Source organism: Schizophyllum commune (assembly GCF_000143185.2).
Source record: "Schizophyllum commune H4-8 unplaced genomic scaffold SCHCOscaffold_6, whole genome shotgun sequence".
Lineage (NCBI taxonomy): Eukaryota > Fungi > Basidiomycota > Agaricomycetes > Agaricales > Schizophyllaceae > Schizophyllum > Schizophyllum commune.
In genome coordinates this window covers 2,115,830-2,130,360 of record NW_026089543.1, presented here as the reverse complement: position 1 = coordinate 2,130,360, position 14,531 = coordinate 2,115,830, and the positions used below count along the sequence as shown (strand labels likewise).

The 14,531-nt window shown below is 58.7% G+C and overlaps 8 protein-coding genes across 8 annotated transcripts; 3 read left to right on the top strand and 5 right to left on the bottom strand.

The window, feature by feature from the left end:
* The first annotated feature begins 35 nt into the window (after positions 1-35).
* Positions 36-2,441, top strand: SCHCODRAFT_02543052 (NAD(P)-binding protein). Its single transcript, XM_003031586.2, has 8 exons — positions 36-401; positions 561-644; positions 766-853; positions 946-1,064; positions 1,246-1,504; positions 1,558-1,635; positions 1,690-1,918; positions 2,011-2,441. Exons 1-8 carry the CDS (start codon positions 279-281, stop codon positions 2,048-2,050), a joined length of 1,020 nt encoding a protein of 339 aa, XP_003031632.1. The 5' UTR covers positions 36-278; the 3' UTR covers positions 2,051-2,441.
* SCHCODRAFT_02627102 (uncharacterized protein) lies at positions 2,057-4,445 on the bottom strand. Its single transcript, XM_003032016.2, has 7 exons — positions 3,839-4,445; positions 3,321-3,736; positions 3,074-3,263; positions 3,000-3,017; positions 2,639-2,947; positions 2,503-2,588; positions 2,057-2,441 (listed from the first exon to the last, which is right to left on the bottom strand). The coding sequence occupies exons 1-7, from the start codon at positions 4,196-4,198 to the stop codon at positions 2,378-2,380; spliced, it is 1,443 nt and encodes a 480-aa protein (XP_003032062.2). The 5' UTR covers positions 4,199-4,445; the 3' UTR covers positions 2,057-2,377.
* A 518-nt stretch (positions 4,446-4,963) lies between these two features.
* SCHCODRAFT_02627098 (uncharacterized protein) lies at positions 4,964-6,417 on the bottom strand. The gene is made up of 3 exons (XM_003032017.2): positions 5,430-6,417; positions 5,348-5,375; positions 4,964-5,294 (listed from the first exon to the last, which is right to left on the bottom strand). Exons 1-3 carry the CDS (start codon positions 6,234-6,236, stop codon positions 5,149-5,151), a joined length of 981 nt encoding a protein of 326 aa, XP_003032063.1. The 5' UTR covers positions 6,237-6,417; the 3' UTR covers positions 4,964-5,148.
* Positions 6,395-7,514, bottom strand: SCHCODRAFT_01189923 (uncharacterized protein). The gene is made up of 4 exons (XM_003032018.2): positions 7,111-7,514; positions 7,017-7,061; positions 6,873-6,966; positions 6,395-6,767 (listed from the first exon to the last, which is right to left on the bottom strand). Exons 1-4 carry the CDS (start codon positions 7,402-7,404, stop codon positions 6,688-6,690), a joined length of 513 nt encoding a protein of 170 aa, XP_003032064.1. The 5' UTR covers positions 7,405-7,514; the 3' UTR covers positions 6,395-6,687.
* Positions 7,515-8,025: 511 nt separating this feature from the next.
* SCHCODRAFT_02627095 (DUF1183-domain-containing protein) lies at positions 8,026-8,876 on the top strand. The gene is made up of 3 exons (XM_003031587.2): positions 8,026-8,443; positions 8,496-8,552; positions 8,608-8,876. The coding sequence occupies exons 1-3, from the start codon at positions 8,255-8,257 to the stop codon at positions 8,827-8,829; spliced, it is 468 nt and encodes a 155-aa protein (XP_003031633.1). The 5' UTR covers positions 8,026-8,254; the 3' UTR covers positions 8,830-8,876.
* Positions 8,877-8,962: 86 nt separating this feature from the next.
* Positions 8,963-9,673, bottom strand: SCHCODRAFT_01304406 (uncharacterized protein). The gene has a single exon (XM_050341411.1). It carries the CDS (start codon positions 9,543-9,545, stop codon positions 9,090-9,092), a length of 456 nt encoding a protein of 151 aa, XP_050200196.1. The 5' UTR covers positions 9,546-9,673; the 3' UTR covers positions 8,963-9,089.
* Positions 9,674-10,456: 783 nt separating this feature from the next.
* On the top strand, positions 10,457-11,881 carry SCHCODRAFT_02502504 (glycoside hydrolase; the record flags this gene model as incomplete). The annotated part of the gene is made up of 7 exons (XM_003031588.2): positions 10,457-10,629; positions 10,716-10,963; positions 11,017-11,065; positions 11,120-11,130; positions 11,186-11,211; positions 11,266-11,410; positions 11,460-11,881. 7 exons carry the CDS (start codon positions 10,457-10,459, stop codon positions 11,879-11,881), a joined length of 1,074 nt encoding a protein of 357 aa, XP_003031634.2.
* A 62-nt stretch (positions 11,882-11,943) lies between these two features.
* SCHCODRAFT_02627090 (glycoside hydrolase family 5 protein) lies at positions 11,944-14,292 on the bottom strand. The gene is made up of 11 exons (XM_003032019.2): positions 13,985-14,292; positions 13,901-13,922; positions 13,733-13,840; positions 13,671-13,685; positions 13,567-13,622; positions 13,009-13,516; positions 12,893-12,952; positions 12,604-12,842; positions 12,483-12,546; positions 12,412-12,430; positions 11,944-12,362 (listed from the first exon to the last, which is right to left on the bottom strand). Exons 1-11 carry the CDS (start codon positions 14,239-14,241, stop codon positions 12,283-12,285), a joined length of 1,428 nt encoding a protein of 475 aa, XP_003032065.1. The 5' UTR covers positions 14,242-14,292; the 3' UTR covers positions 11,944-12,282.
* Positions 14,293-14,531: the final 239 nt, after the last annotated feature.

The following is a 14,531-nucleotide window of genomic DNA, read 5'->3' as shown; positions in this document are numbered from 1 at the left end:
CCGACGCGTCTTCCCAAGCATGCGTGTGGGGAACGGTGTCGGTACCTCCGGTCGCTGACGATGGCAGTACCCGCGGCGAGGGGTATAAGGGCAGCGAATGACGGCCAGGACGACCTGCCTCCAACACGGACGACGACTGGACGAAGCAGAAGACGAACGAACGACGATCCTTCTCGATCACCAGGTCCCTCGCACGCGCATACCGGTTACCCACTGCCCCGCATCGCCGCGCTTTTGACTTGCTTCGCACCTCCATCATCTACCAGTAAACCTTCACCATGCCCACCAGCAAGACCATCGTGCTCAACGAGCGACCGGCGAAGGACATCGACCCGCAGCGGACGTTCAGGCAGGAGACGCGGACTGTGGGCGAGCCAGGGAAGGGGGAGGTTCTGGTGAAGGTGAGTGTTTGTGCTCTTGTATGCTGGAGAGAGAGCCACGAGGGGAGGCAGGCAAGTGGGGGGACGAAGAGAACAAGCACTCTATGATTGCTCTAGGGCGCCCATGATGGGAGGGACGGAGGGCGAGATGAGTCCGCGTGCTGAGACTCCCTCGTATAGGTCACTTGGCTCTCGCTTGACCCCGCTATGCGCGGCTGGCTCAACAATACGCGCAGCTATCTGCCCCCTGTCCAAATTGGCGAGGTACGCAGTGGACATTCCTTCGTGTTCAAGTGGACGCTGATGTATCCTTCCGCTTTATTCAATCCCGCTTCACCTCCTCCTACCTTCCTCTCATGATCACATAACTTCGTGTCAATCATAGACTATGCGCTCCGGAGGCCTCGGTGTCATTGTCAAGGCAGGCGAGGGTGTCAAGCTCGCGGTCGGTGACGCCGTTCAGTGCTCGCCAGGTGCGTTGCGCTTTCTTTTCGTTCTCTCCCTTCCCTTCCACTTGCGCCCACCTCTGAGCCCTCCTTCTTCACCTGAAGCTGACACCTAGCAGGCTGGACCGAGTACGCCATCTTGAAGGCGGACACATGCACCAAGATCGAGCTCCCCAAGGGCGCGCAGGTCCTCGACTACCTCAACACGCTCGGCATGCCTGGGATGACCGCGTACTTTGTGAGTATCGTGGGAGACGTGGCAGAGCAAAACCATGGATAGGAATCTCGCTGCTAGTGATAGCGGCCCGCGCCGTGTTGGCATCGCCTTCCTCCCTCTATTGCTGCAGTTCTACTGTACTGGCATCCTCGCTTTCAACGTACCTCCCCCCGAACATGGATACTCATCCACTCACTCCTAGGGCCTCAAAGACGTCGGCAAACTCAAGGCTGGCGAGAAGCTCCTCGTCTCGGGCGCCGCAGGTGCCGTCGGCTCGCTCGTATGCCAGCTCGGCACGAGCATGGGCGCGGAGGTGTACGCCATTGCTGGCGCGGACGACAAGTGCAAGTGGTTGGAGGGCGAGTTGGGGGTGAAGAAGGCGATCAACTACAAGGCGGCAAACTTCAAGGAGCAGTTGAGAAGTATCGGGTACATTGATGTGTACTTTGACAATGTTGGAGGTGAGTGCTTTGTTCTCTCCTTGGAAAGGTCTGAAGCTCATCTTGATGCACAGGCGAGATCCTCGACATGGTCCTCCTGCAGCTGAACCTGCACGCACGAATTGCCTTCTGTGGCGCGATCTCTGGCTATAGTGAGTTATCCCATCCCATGCCAGCCTCGAAATAAGTGAGCTCACCCTCCCCAGACGACAAACCCCGCCCGCTCCAAAACTACCTCACCCTCATCGCCATGCGCGCGAAGCTCGAGGGCTTCATCGTTTTCGACTACGCCAAGCAGTTCGCCGCCGCGCGCGCGGAGCTCGCCGAGGGGCTCGCGTCGGGGAAGATCAAGCGCAAGTTCCACGTTGTGGAGGGGCTGGAGAAGTGCCCGGAGGCGGTGACGATGCTGTTTAGTGGGGGGAATACGGGGAAGTTGTGAGTCGTTGTTGGATCTCTACTCATATCTTGCGAATCCTGCGCGAGGCTTCGTGGCATGAATTAGGACGTCGAGCTGACCTCGTTTTCAGGGTGGTGAAGGTGGCGGATGAGGCTACGGCGAAGCTGTAACTTGGGTTGACCACTCAAATGTAAGTCATATAGGTCCGGAGGTTCGACATATGTATTTGTACTCGATGGGCACAGGACTTTGCATGAAATCCTCGGGCTTGACGGAAGCGTGTACGGCGACTTGCAGAGCTTTGACCCGGATGGCGTTGTGCTCGTTCACTTGAGCAGCATGACATCCAAGAAGTCACCATCTAATGATACAGGGGACCCTACTATTACACTGAGAACAGGATAGAACAGAACAAAACAAACAGAACGAAACGAAGCATGCATAACCGTACCAGCGGCGTCCAGATCGTAACAACCGCTACCGGAGCGGCGAATCGTTCATTCGTAAGCGGGCGGTTGCTGCTGCTGACGTGCCCCGTGCCCGCGCGGGTGCTTGGTCGTTCTGGGAGTCAGCGAGACCACGGTGAGCCTACGATTAGAGACGTAGAAGAAGCAAGGCGCACATTTCTACGGTCTCAGAGACTGCGATGGTATCGGGACGCTTTGCGACGAAGCCCGTGGCCTCGAAAGGGAGTAGGACGACGGAGTACTGAGTGAGGATGAGCACCAGATATCCATTTCGGTGGAAGGGATATCCACCTTGACGCTGAAGGTATGTACGCCGCCTGTCGGTGCAAGATCGCGAGGCAGCAGGATCTCTCCAGCAAGTCTTCGCGTACCAGAGGGCGCAGGTCCAACCTCATGCCACCACGTTGCCGTCGCGAGATCATCCACTACCTCGCTCCACGCGACCTCCCTCGGACGTGAGGCAGGGGGCGCCCAGTAGCGGACGTGGCGACGAAGCCGTAGGGGTATGGCACCAGGCGCGGCAAGTAGGTCCAGGGCTTGCGCATCGCCCGACCGAAATTCTACGGCCACAGGCAGAGCGCTGCCACGCGTGTAGGCGAGCTGGAAGAACGAACGTCAGCACCGGTGGGACATGCTGGAACGGGACGCTTACTGGCTTCGCGAGAGATAGCTGAGATGTGGCTCACATCAGTAGTTGACGACAAGAGGCGTATGGGGCGAGCTCACTGTACACTGGATTTGCACCTTCCGTGACTTGAACACCTTGCCCTTCACGATCGTCGGTGCACAGGAGATCCAACCGCCAGGGTCGTCCGCTGGTCCCGGCACGAGGAGCCCCTGCTCCTCTGCTAGCTCGCGTACGAGGGAAGGTGGGCCTGGGCGAGTAATGGGGACGTAGACGATGGATGTGCGGATTCTGCGATGTCGAAAATCAAGTCTCTGAGGGATAGAATCGTAGTCTAAGATGACTCACTGCTGCACCGAACGCAACGCTCCGCGCGAGAGCGTGATCGTGAGTTCGTACTGCACACTGACAGGTGTGCGCTTCTCCACGAAGGTCTCTGGTAGCTTCACGTGCTGACCACCGACGACGACTTCACGGGGTAGCGAGATGTCGATCGGGAATGTGCGGACATTGCCAGTGGGCTGATTGAGAAGAGTGGTCATTTCCGACTCAGCCATGCTCGCCACTGATGGGCCAGCACCTGCCGACGTCAAAGGCCGCAGACTACGCCCACTGCGCCCTGCACCCGACGTGGAAGGACGCACGATGTTCGCGACTGACATGCGGCGCGAAGGGCCCGGTGGGCGAGAGTACAAGGACTGACGCTCGTCCAGGAAGGTGAAGGCATCCTCTGGTCGGGAGCCTGAGATGACGCGGCCTGTTACCTGCGAGAAGTCGGTCAGTTTGCCCCACGGATCGATAGCTTGATTGACGAGGTTGGGTACCGAGGTATGGCATGTCGACGGCAGTAAACAAGGTATACGCACTGTCGCTATAATCTCATGCACGCCGTCCAACCTTCCCGCGCGCACTTCAAGGGCGCCCACGATGTTGTCCTTTTCGTGAAAGGTCGGATGTGACCGCGTCGACCTGGCACTGCTCCATAGCCGTAGGACGGCCGAACCGTCGTCGAGGGCAAACGTGTGTTCAGTGGATGCGCGTCCAGAAGATGTAGCCAGACGCCCAGCGGATGTAGGTAGACGTCCATTAGATGTGGGCAGACGTGGGTCGGACAGTCCGCGAGTGTGCGACTGATGATGAGATGTAGAAGGGACTGCCGTCCTCGGGCGCCTGCGCGAGTAGGGCGGCAGCTCTGTGTCGTAATTCGATGGGTGTCGGGAGGTCATTACGAAGCGTCAGTCGAGTAGAAAATGGGAGGAAGAATTAGGGGGAAAGCTGAGAAGAGAAGCAAAACGCAGAGGGCACGCAACAGAAGATGAGGAAAGAACAGAAATAAGAAGAGGAAAGAAAATGGACGGCGCTTAGCCGCGCCAGAACGGTATAGTCCCGCTCCAAGTATAACACAACACCTACTGCTCGTCCACCGACATGGACGGGTCGACGCACCGCCCCTCACCCTTATGTACCGCGCAACAAGAGCTTCTCACCCTCGTCTTATTGTCAGGCGGGCCCGGCCATCCACCGGATCGCGCCCATTACCGTTAGCGACGCGTCGCGCGCACCTTTCACATCCTGCGAATGGTCCCCATACCCAGTCACGCCGGTTGCATACTCGTGTGCCGCACACGTACAACGAATACGAAGGCCCTATTGTCCAGCGTGAGTATCAGGCGACGCACCGGCTTGAACAAGTGTGCTCCAGGCATATGACGGGAGGAACCAGGCAACGCTCGGAGGTGAGCCGGCAAATGCCGAACGGAGAACAATAGCAGGTGGACAATAGCGTATGCCGCGGGGAGCGTGCAAACAAACGGAGCGGGTGAAAGTCCGACTGTAACTCGGACGCTGGGACGGTGAGTCCGCTGATGACACGTTAGCGGGAGCAATACGGTTGAGAGCAGGGTAACGATGGGGATTCCCGAGGGCTGCTTGACGCTTGACAATGTGATGAGAGTGAATGGCCAGGGTCTTGCATAGGAACACGGGGAGGGTTTGAGTCCGATGAACAGCATGCTGATGAGCCTGATTATGCGGCGATAATGCGGGGAAGGACGAGTCAGTACAGCAAGTAGGTTATAGCGTATGATACAGAGCACGCATTGGATGGTACCGGTGAAAACCCTTGAAGTCCCAAATGAACGCCACACAAGTCCGTCTCTCAAGGGATGAAGACGCCTCAATACGTGAGGGGAGGCCAGTCGGGGAGGCTGTTGAGCGCCGCGTTCGCGGCCTCGCGTACGCGTAGCTTGCTGGCCTGATCACCGGATTGCCTATAACCTGCGAAAGCCTCCTTAATCTGAAAGAGACCCGCGGCGATTCCGTCTAGATAGGAATCCGTCAGACTCGTGATAGGCAAGGGAGCTGTAACTACATACCGGCTTGAGACTCGGAATCCCTTGCCAACTAGTAGTGCACGCGTGATTAGCCAAGCTCGGGATCTCGAGACGGTTCACGCACCCCTTGCAGCCTCGCAATCTCCGGCTGCGCCTGTTGCGCGTAATAATACCCCTGCACCTGCGTCTGCTGTGCAATCTGCGCCAGCGTGCCGTCGATATCCCGCTTCCGCGCCCTCCACGCGTCCTGCAGCGCGTCGAACGTCGAGAACAGCTGCAGCCACGTTCCCCCGTCCCATCGCGCGATCGCGTCCCGGTTCGCGCGGATGAAGGAGCGCGGGTGCGGCTCGCCCTTCGGCGAGGTGGATGACGCGCCGGTGGTGACGAGGCCCGTGGCGTTCTGCGTCTGCTGCTGCTGGTATTGCTGCTGCTGTTGTTGTTGCTGGGAGGGCCCGGGATCGAGCGCGCCGAGCGAGGCATAGGGATCGAACTGCGCGACGTAGCCGGGGGACTGGAGCTGCTGCTGGGCGGGGCTGATCTGCTGTTGCTGCTGCTGTGGCTGCCCAGCGAGGTAGTTGTAGCTGCTCCCGCTCATCGCGGCGCTGAGCTGCTGCCCGAAGCCGCTCTGGGGCTGGAAGCCCGTGGGGCTCTGGCCGTACCCGACGGGGCTCTGCATCCCGGTCGGGTTGTAGCCCATGCCGTACGACGGCTGCTGCATCATAGGTGGCGGGCTCTGGAACTGCTGGGGAGGTGGACTCTGGAACTGTTGCGGCTGGAACTGCTGCTGAGGCTGCATGCCGCCTGGTGCGCCCCAGCCGCCATACTGGGTGTTGATCGGCGGGGGGGAAGACATATCGGGGTATCGATTCTGTGCTGAGTTTATTGGGTCGGGGGCGTATGGGTTGTTCATCATGTACGAGCCCGAGAGCATCTAGGATTATTGCGGGAGATGAGGGGGAGAAGAGAAGACGCGCAAGCCACCACGCCCCCGCACATGAAGGCCGATGACAAGCTGATGCAGAGCTGATGTATGGATCCATGTGTGCGCCTTTCCGCGGACTTAGCCGAGTGAACTTGAAAGCTCCTGTTGGTCTTAGAAGTGTCTGTGCGCGCTCTACCATTGTACATATACAGAAGATAGTTGCAAGTGAAGATGGCCGGAATATGACTGCGTTGTCTATGCCTCGTGACTCCCCTAAGTCCGTCTTCATCAGGTCTCGGTCCTCTCTTCCCTTCCTTCCACGCTCCCGCCGCTGCCCATCTTCCCCCGGTCATGAGTGCGTCATGCAGCTCGGAGGACATCGAGGGGATGCAATGTCGTAACGCCAAGCACCTGCGGCGGGCATCGCGAAGGTCGGGGCGACGTGAAGCCGTGTCAGCTACTAGTCATGCCGGAACCTGCTCGCCTTCATGGATGGCAGGAGACCTAGTAGGCCGAAGAGCAGCATGTACGCTGCTGTTGCTGGGGGTGCGTCAGATACAGTGATTGAGGAGGCTGAGGGACAGGGGAATGCAAGTAACGTAGGGAAAATACTCGTGAGTGCGTCGGAAGAACGGAAGTACGTACCACCTATGATGCCCTTCGTGTACCCCAGATCTGACCAGACGCAAAACGTTGCGGCGAGTGTTGACCATCCAAAAGCAATCGACACTGTCAGGAGCTGCACCCAGTGGTCAGGCTGGAAAGAGATATAGGAGAGGAGAAACGCACTGGTATAACCGTGGACAGCGTCCCATCCTGCTGCCACGAAGCGTACTGCAAGACCGTCAGCGCTCGGCGTATCGAGCGCCAGCGAGCCACGTACGTTCATCTCGGACCCCGTCATCCACGGCGCGATGAGGACGTACAAAAACAGCACGACCGTCACGAGCCCGAGCCCGACGCCTGCCAGTGCGGTTGTCCTCCCCCATCCCTCTACACTCTCCAGTAGTACTCTCCTGAGCATCTCTCCCAGGTCTAACCAGTATGCCGCCGCTCCCCCCGGCAAGATAAAGCGCAACTGCCGCAAAGTATGCTGCGACCAGCTCGACGAAGAGGTCCAGCCGTACTGTCTTCTCGCTACGCCCGGGGTAGAGGCGGAGGACATGTGGGTGAACATAGTTGCGATGGAGGTGGCTGAGTGGAAGGCGCAGAGTGGGCGTACAGTCAAATTCACGTCGAGGAGAGCACCACGAAGCTCAGCACCGCGCGCGGGGAGGTGGAAGTCGCGAGCAAGCACAAAACGGCCAATCACATGCTGATCGGAGTACAACAAGCGCGCGTCGGGCCGCAGCTCCGGCGCGCCAACTCGCTTGCGGTCAATTGGTGGAAGCACTCCTCTACCTCCATCTGCTCAGCCCCCGGTCCCACCCTGAGGTTGATTGAATGCGACTCGACGCAAGCATGAGGAGGCAATGGGGGTGGGGAAAGAGACTCGGGTAAGAAGACACGTTCCAGAGAACGGCCGAGGATGCTCCTCTAGCCCTTCCCGCCGGCATGGTGAGTACCTGCTTACATTGAGAGCAACAAGCGAGCTTGGGGTATAGATGAAAGAAGTCAAGCGCCGCCGCTGTATACTTTGAGTGAGCGGGGGACTATACCCTTGACTACTCAGCTCGGCTGACCGCCAATTGTGTCGCTGAACTTCGTTTCGGATCATCGGCGCTCTTATAAGTATGCATCTCAGAAGCTGTTACTTCTACATTAGGTCTTATTGCAAGGCTGACGGATTCCCTGTCAGGGAGCCCGCGAGAGTAGCGGATGTGTGACGTTGTCACAGCATGAACCGTGACGTCTTGAATCGGTCTGCCGGACCGAACCCGCCGGGGGCGTCGATGACGCACGGGCGCTTATTCTCCACGTCCTTCCACGTTGACCTCGAATGTTACCTTTGTTCTTAACCAGTACTTGCCTTCGACCCTCACCTTCTTCTTAAGCAACAATCTGATTAACCACGAATTCCATCGACGATGGCTCGAGATCGCATCCTCCTCGAAAAGATCCCGGCGCTCACGTTCTACGCGGGCGAAGACACCGTCGCGCGGCGCTCTGACCCCATCCCGCAGCTGACGTGCATCGGGAAGCCGTGCAAGATCTACCAGCCGGAGGTCGTTAGATGTACTAATACTGGGGGTACGGGGACGGAGGTGGAGTGGAAGGTGCGGCGTGGAGCATGGGGGACTGGGTAGAGACTGATCGACTATGCTGCAGTGCAAGGCGGATCTGCCAGAGGCTTTGAGGTTTGGGAGGGTAGAGGTGTCGTGCGAGGTACGCTCTAAAAGGCAGCGTCTACTCTACGAGTGCTGATCGAGTGTATTCTCAGGGCTATTCGCGACCAGGCGATCCGTACGTCCTCAAAGGATCCTGCGGATTGCAGTACAAGCTGGTGCAAGTGCCAGGTGCATTGAGGAATGAGGATGAAGGCTGGGCAGACTCTTGGAATACGTTCAGCGAGTGTGCGTACATCCATCTATACCCTTTCTTGTTCTTCTCTTCATTGACCTTCCGACCTTACAGCCACCGACGTCCTCACCATTCTCTTTAACATAGTCTGGCTCGGCCTCCTCGTATGGATTCTGTACGGCATCATATCCTCCTGCCTCCGCGGTCGGCAAGCCGGCGCAGGCGCACAACGGCCTGGCGGTGGTCCAGGTGGCGCGGGCGGCCCCGGCGGCTGGTTCCCCCACTTCGACGACACCCCCGACCCAAACCGCTTCGACACGCCACCGCCGTATTCCAAGTACCCATCTACCTCCTCAGGCATCCCACAACAAGCAGCCGGTGCCCCAGGCTGGGGCTCCTTCCTCACGGGCGCCGCCGTTGGCGGTCTGGCGTCGCAGCTGTGGAACCGAAGGGGTCAGGAGCAGCGGGCGAGAGAGTGGGACTGGGAGCGGGAGCGTGTGCAGGTGCCGAGACCTGCTGGGCTATTCGGCGCTCCGTCAAGAAGCAGCGCGTATGGAGGCAGGAGAAGTGGCGGAGGGTTGTTTGGAGGTGGTGGAGGTTTTGAAGGTGGAAGGCGGTTTGACGCGGACGACCGGGGCGAGGGCTCCTCGACGGGCGCGATGCGGTCGAGTATGGGACTGGGAGGCTCGAATGTACGATGATTGCGCAATGGAGGGCCGGGCGGTTTGGGATTCTGGAGATTGGGACGTGGTATGGGATGGAAGGCGGACAGGGTTCAAGGTTCGAGGATTCAGTTGCGAGACCCTCGTTCGGGCACCTCGGCCAGCCATTGTGCACGGACACGGACATTCTTTTCATCGAACGCCAAGGCGGACGTACAAGGAGAACGTCCGGCGAATTCCTGGGTGGGAAGGAAGCGCGGGAGGATGAAGGACGCTAAGGTTCAGGTGACCGTGTCCTAGACAGGCTCTGCGCTTCGCGTGCGGAAGGTGCTCCTTTGCACGGGCAGTCACCTCGAGAAAACCTCCGAGCGACTGTTCAGCTCTCTCAAGGCCTGCTTCTAGCATCGGTGATACGGTGAACACTGGAGCCTGTGTAGGAAGGACATAGTCGATGGACTTCAAGGCATGTATTTCGTGTAAGTTACGTGCATACTATATCCTCGGTTCTTTGTCGGTTGGCTGTACTTTCCAGATGCGAGGGTGCGAAGGGCTGGGAGCGAAGCTGTCGATCTCGGTAGTCTGCTGTCCAACGATGCTTCTCAGAAGACAAACAATGCCGAAGGCTCTCTGAATGGGTTGAACGGAGGCTGGGATGGGGTTTGGACACCCATTTCTCCTCAGGGGACTCTCAGCACCTCGACTCTGACCGTGAAGGTAGGCCTCAACAGGACCTAGCACTCGACCTGGACCAGAAGAAGCATAAGCAAGGACACAGTCACCTGATGGCCCAACGCACTGTGATCACCGTCGTTACACGCGCCGTCCAGACTCACCTGCAGTGCCGACCTTATCCCTTTTCGCCGCACGCGTCGCCCTCCGCATGATGCCCTTCCTTCCGCGCATGATGAACCTGGCCCGCCGCCTGATGATCCTCGGGGTTTCTGCTCGCAACGGTTTCCCCGACCCGCCGCACTTATAACTCGGGGCGCGGTGTCCAGGGGGTTTCATTCCTTGTCGTTCCCTCACCCCACATTTTCCCTCTTCGCGAAACAAGCGTCAGGCTTCACTATGCACGCTGCCCTGACGCGCTTCTCTGTCCTCATGGCGATGGCGGCGGCGCCCGCCCTTGCCGCGGTCGCTGCCACGCCTGCCTCTGCGTCCAACAGCGCACCGCAGGGGCAGGCGCCCTCGTCGACCGCGACTGCGCCCGCCGCGACAGCTTCGTCTGCCGCCGCTGAGTGCTCCGGCGCGACGAAATTTGACTACTTCGGTGTAAACGAGTAAGTGCAGCTCCCCTCTTTCCCTCTCACAGTCCCTCCTCTACTCTTCGCACTCTCTTATGAACCACTAACCCTCCCTCTTACAGGTCCTGCGCCGAATTTGGCAACCAAAACATCCCAGGCGTGAAGAACACCGACTACACCTGGCCGAGCCCCAGCAGCATCGACTACTTCATGCAGGATGGCCTGAACTCGTTCCGAATCCCATTCCTCCTTGAGCGTCTCGCGCCGCCCGCCTCAGGGATCACGGGCGACTTCGACTCGACGTATCTGGCCGACTTGCAGAGCACGGTGGAATACATCACCGGCAAGGGCGGGTACGCTATCATTGAGCGTGAGTGTCAAAGATGGAGGAAGGCAGGGAAACGGACTGAAGGAGGTTTGCAGCGCACAACTTCATGATCTACAACGGGTCGACAATCAACTCGCCTGACGAGTGAGTAATATCGTTTGCCAGCGGAGAGGATTTTATACTGAACTATGTCTATAGGTTTGCGTCTTGTAAGCAGCATAATCTACGCCTCTGAGAAAGAAACTGACCAATCTCGCAATATAGTCTGGACAAACCTCGCCACGCTCTTTGTGAGTATGATTGAGCCTCTATGTGTCCGACTAGGCGGCTAACCTCGGCTGCAGATCGACAACACCAATGTCATCTTCGACCTCATGAACGAGCCGCACGACATCGATGCCTCCGTTGTCTACGAGCACATGCAGGCCGCTGTCAACGCCATCCGCGCTGCTGGCGCCACTGAGCAGCTCATCCTCGTTGAGGGCACCTGTAAGCCTCTCCTCCGTCTCTTAATTCCCCTTTGCTCACCCCTCACCAGCATGGACCGGCGCCTGGACCTGGACCACCTCCGGCAACTCGGACGCCTTCGCCGCGCTCACCGACCCCAACGACAACATCGCCATCGAGATGCACCAGTACCTCGACTCCGACGGCTCGGGCACCAACGAGACCTGCGTCTCCGCGACCATCGGCTCCGAGCGCCTGCAGGCGGCGACCGAGTGGCTCAAGGCGAACAACCAGCGCGGCTTCCTCGGCGAGATGGGCGCGGGCTCGAACGCGGACTGCATCTCCGCGGTGAGCGACGCGCTGTGCTACCTGCAGCAGCAGGAGGGCACGTGGATCGGCGCGCTGTGGTGGGCGGCGGGCCCCTGGTGGGGCGACTACTTCACGTCGATTGAGCCGCCCAGCGGTGTGGCGTTGTCGGATATCTACCCGCAGGCAATCTTGCCGTACGCGTAGGTGGCGAGGGGAAAGTGTCTGGGTAATATCAGTGTTGTACTATCACTTGGGAATGAGGATACCTCTGCGTCTTCGCTTGAGCGCTCCGTAAGATATCAGCTTTGCATGGCCCATTGGCCATGCTGTCGAAGACGAGGGAAACAATGTGGTCATCTTGGTCGTCTATAAACATTGCGTGTCATCAGGTTTGCTACAGTGTCCGCTCGGGGAGGTGCTTCGTCCGCGGGTACATCATAAATATGCTACATATATGCGGTCGACTCTAGATGGGATGGACGAGTGCTCAGTCGAATCAGCGCAGTCAGAAGCTCAGAGCAATTGATCAGCTCGGGAGGCAAAGAAGTCGAAGGCCGTGTTGGGTTTTGCTAAACAAAGTCCCGACGGGCGACACGACTGCGCTCTCATGAGCAGATATTCGGGTAGAGCCTATCATCTGGGTCCGACGGAATCCAGCCGCCTTCGAGTCCCTTCTGATAGCTCCCTGTGAAGTCTGTCAGCGAATGAGTGGGAAGGGAAGAAGAGAATCGCACAATCATCCGAGTTCTCCGCCTTTGAAGGTATCGTCAGAACGTCCCCGAAGAGAGCACAGCGTGCAACACACCTTCCACGTCCACATCACCCACCCCGACACGGCCTCACCAATGTCGACCTGGACTTCCCAGTACCTGCGATGGTGCTTCTGTCAGCACCTTATCCTTATCGTGGGACGCCTAGCCACTTACTTCCTCAAGAAGTCCTTATAATCATCCGAAAACCCACTGTAGCTCCCCGTGTAGTTCCCGCACTGATTGAAGTACTCCCCCGAGCCGTCCGTCGTGTAGGTGTTATCCCACCGCGCGCCGACGCCGCGCCCGTTAAGCCACTTGGTGCAGTCCGTGGGCGCGGTGGACCACTCGCCGACGACAGTCCAGATGTTGCTGGACGCGTAGCCCGTGAGCTCGGTCTTCTTGGTGCACGCGAACTGGCGGAGGGTCAATGAGTCTAGATAGTTGTGAGTTGGATATTGTATACCTCGATATGTTCATCATTGGACCTCCGAAGCTCGTCGTTGCTGAAGATCTGGTACATGTGCTGGAGAAATGAGGGCAGAATTAGCAACCTCACCGTGGATATAGCAAGCTACTCACGTAGTCCATGATCACCCCCTGTGCATCCCCGGACCCCAAGAACCCGTCCCATGAGTTCACGCCAAGGAATGCATCCCCAATCATGACCTTGATATCGTCCCCCGCCGTATTCCTCACCACATCGTACCCGTCCTCAAAGAACCCGCGAATCGCTTGCGCCCAGTCGTCCCCACGGAACCCCGCGCCCTCGTTAAGTAATTCCAGCACATCGACCATGCCCCCAATATTATCCGCCAGAAAGCGAACAAGGTCGAGCGTGCGCTCCACGTTCTCGTTGTCGCCGCCGGAGACAAACTGGGGGTTCCCGGTACGCTGCCCGGAGTTGTCGTAGCCGTTCTGCGAGCCCGGGGCGCCGTGGACGTCGACGATGCAACGGACGCCGTGCGCGCGGGCCCAGTTGAGGCCGCGGAGGAGGTAGGGCCAGGCGCCGTCGAGGTAGGGAGAGATGGAGGTGCTGTAGTTGGTGTCGGCGGAGGTCATGGGGACGGACCAGTAGCCGAGGGGTATGCTGGGAAGAGTCAGTGGGGGAGGCGGGTGATTTAGCCGAGGAAGGCGCACCGAACATGCGTAAGGCCGGCTGCTGCAATGTCCTTGAAGTCTTGTTCTGTGATCCACTGCGAGATGTTAGACAAGGAGTACAGGTGTGAGCTACGCAGACGTACTGTCTCCCAGTGATTCTACGCAGAGTAAGCGAGATGGACCTCAGAGTAGAAGGCCCACGGACCTTGAGCATTTTCCGCGCATCGTCCTCGTCCATCAGCTGTCCCAGCGTATACTCGTCTACAATGTCGTCGTTCCCCGTCTCTTCGAAGAAGCTTGGTGTAATCCACGGCTACAGCATCCATCAGCACACTACATCGTCTAACAAATCCAAGAAGGCCTCCCCACTCACCTCAAGGACCAGCCATCCGCCGCTGTGGCGCCACACAACATTGAATGAGCATCTGCTCCCGCCCGATCACTTCACACCACTCACAGATTCACCCCGCGTATCGGGTCTGTCCCATACTTGAACGCCGGCAGCGCCGTCGCGGACGCTGAGGGGGACGCTCCAGAGCCCGTTGCGGTCGCTGTTGCTCCACTAGACGAGGTCTGCGTCCCATTATCCCCGACGCCCGCGAAGGGCACCTGCACGCCATTCTCGACGGCGCGCAGCTGGCACTGCGCCGCGCAGACAGCGGTCGCGCCTACCACTAAACACAGCGCCACGAAGGAGAGTCGGAGTTGGTTCATGAGAGTGGGAGGGAAGAGGATCGTGCGAGGGCCATGAACGTTTAGGTGAAGAAGTAAAGTGACGGCGTTATGTGGCAAGGGTTTGATCGCCACTAGCGCCGGGGGCACGAGATGGACATGAGGTCAGCGACGTAAGGAGACGGACTTTGCATCCTTCGTGCCATGGTCGGCAGGCGGGCACGCTGGGAGATAGAGGTGTTTCGCTGTGGTACAGCCTGCGCTAAGCTAATCGACACGATTATCTGTTGAGCGTCGATCCCAAGATTGTCCGTTCCCCCGCGCCCTGGACT

Excerpts from the sequence above, each read along its gene's own strand:
- SCHCODRAFT_02627090 (XM_003032019.2), bottom strand. The coding sequence starts at position 14,241 with ATGAACCAACTCCGACTCTCCTTCGTGGCGCTGTGTTTAGTGGTAGGC. Across the intron at positions 13,923-13,984 it reads CCGATACGCGGGGTGAATCT|CGGCGGATGGCTGGTCCTTG; the intron begins GTGAGTGGTGTG and ends GTGGCGCCACAG. Across the intron at positions 12,953-13,008 it reads AGGGGGTGATCATGGACTAC|CACATGTACCAGATCTTCAG; the intron begins GTGAGTAGCTTG and ends TCATTTCTCCAG.
- SCHCODRAFT_02627098 (XM_003032017.2), bottom strand. The coding sequence starts at position 6,236 with ATGCTCTCGGGCTCGTACATGATGAACAACCCATACGCCCCCGACCCA. Across the intron at positions 5,376-5,429 it reads AGATTGCGAGGCTGCAAGGG|TTGGCAAGGGATTCCGAGTC; the intron begins GTGCGTGAACCG and ends GTGCACTACTAG. Across the intron at positions 5,295-5,347 it reads GGATTCCGAGTCTCAAGCCG|ACGGAATCGCCGCGGGTCTC; the intron begins GTATGTAGTTAC and ends ATTCCTATCTAG.
- SCHCODRAFT_02627102 (XM_003032016.2), bottom strand. The coding sequence starts at position 4,198 with ATGACCTCCCGACACCCATCGAATTACGACACAGAGCTGCCGCCCTAC. Across the intron at positions 3,264-3,320 it reads GCGTTGCGTTCGGTGCAGCA|AATCCGCACATCCATCGTCT; the intron begins GTGAGTCATCTT and ends TCGACATCGCAG. Across the intron at positions 2,589-2,638 it reads TACATACCTTCAGCGTCAAG|TACTCCGTCGTCCTACTCCC; the intron begins GTGGATATCCCT and ends ATCCTCACTCAG.
- SCHCODRAFT_01189923 (XM_003032018.2), bottom strand. The coding sequence starts at position 7,404 with ATGTTCACCCACATGTCCTCCGCCTCTACCCCGGGCGTAGCGAGAAGA. Across the intron at positions 7,062-7,110 it reads TGACGGGGTCCGAGATGAAC|TACGCTTCGTGGCAGCAGGA; the intron begins GTACGTGGCTCG and ends ACGGTCTTGCAG. Across the intron at positions 6,768-6,872 it reads CACGAAGGGCATCATAGGTG|CAACAGCAGCGTACATGCTG; the intron begins GTACGTACTTCC and ends ACGCACCCCCAG.
- SCHCODRAFT_02627095 (XM_003031587.2), top strand. The coding sequence starts at position 8,255 with ATGGCTCGAGATCGCATCCTCCTCGAAAAGATCCCGGCGCTCACGTTC. Across the intron at positions 8,444-8,495 it reads GGACGGAGGTGGAGTGGAAG|TGCAAGGCGGATCTGCCAGA; the intron begins GTGCGGCGTGGA and ends ACTATGCTGCAG. Across the intron at positions 8,553-8,607 it reads GGGTAGAGGTGTCGTGCGAG|GGCTATTCGCGACCAGGCGA; the intron begins GTACGCTCTAAA and ends GTGTATTCTCAG.
- SCHCODRAFT_01304406 (XM_050341411.1), bottom strand. The coding sequence starts at position 9,545 with ATGAAAAGAATGTCCGTGTCCGTGCACAATGGCTGGCCGAGGTGCCCG.
- SCHCODRAFT_02543052 (XM_003031586.2), top strand. The coding sequence starts at position 279 with ATGCCCACCAGCAAGACCATCGTGCTCAACGAGCGACCGGCGAAGGAC. Across the intron at positions 1,505-1,557 it reads GTACTTTGACAATGTTGGAG|GCGAGATCCTCGACATGGTC; the intron begins GTGAGTGCTTTG and ends CTTGATGCACAG. Across the intron at positions 1,919-2,010 it reads GGGGGGAATACGGGGAAGTT|GGTGGTGAAGGTGGCGGATG; the intron begins GTGAGTCGTTGT and ends CCTCGTTTTCAG.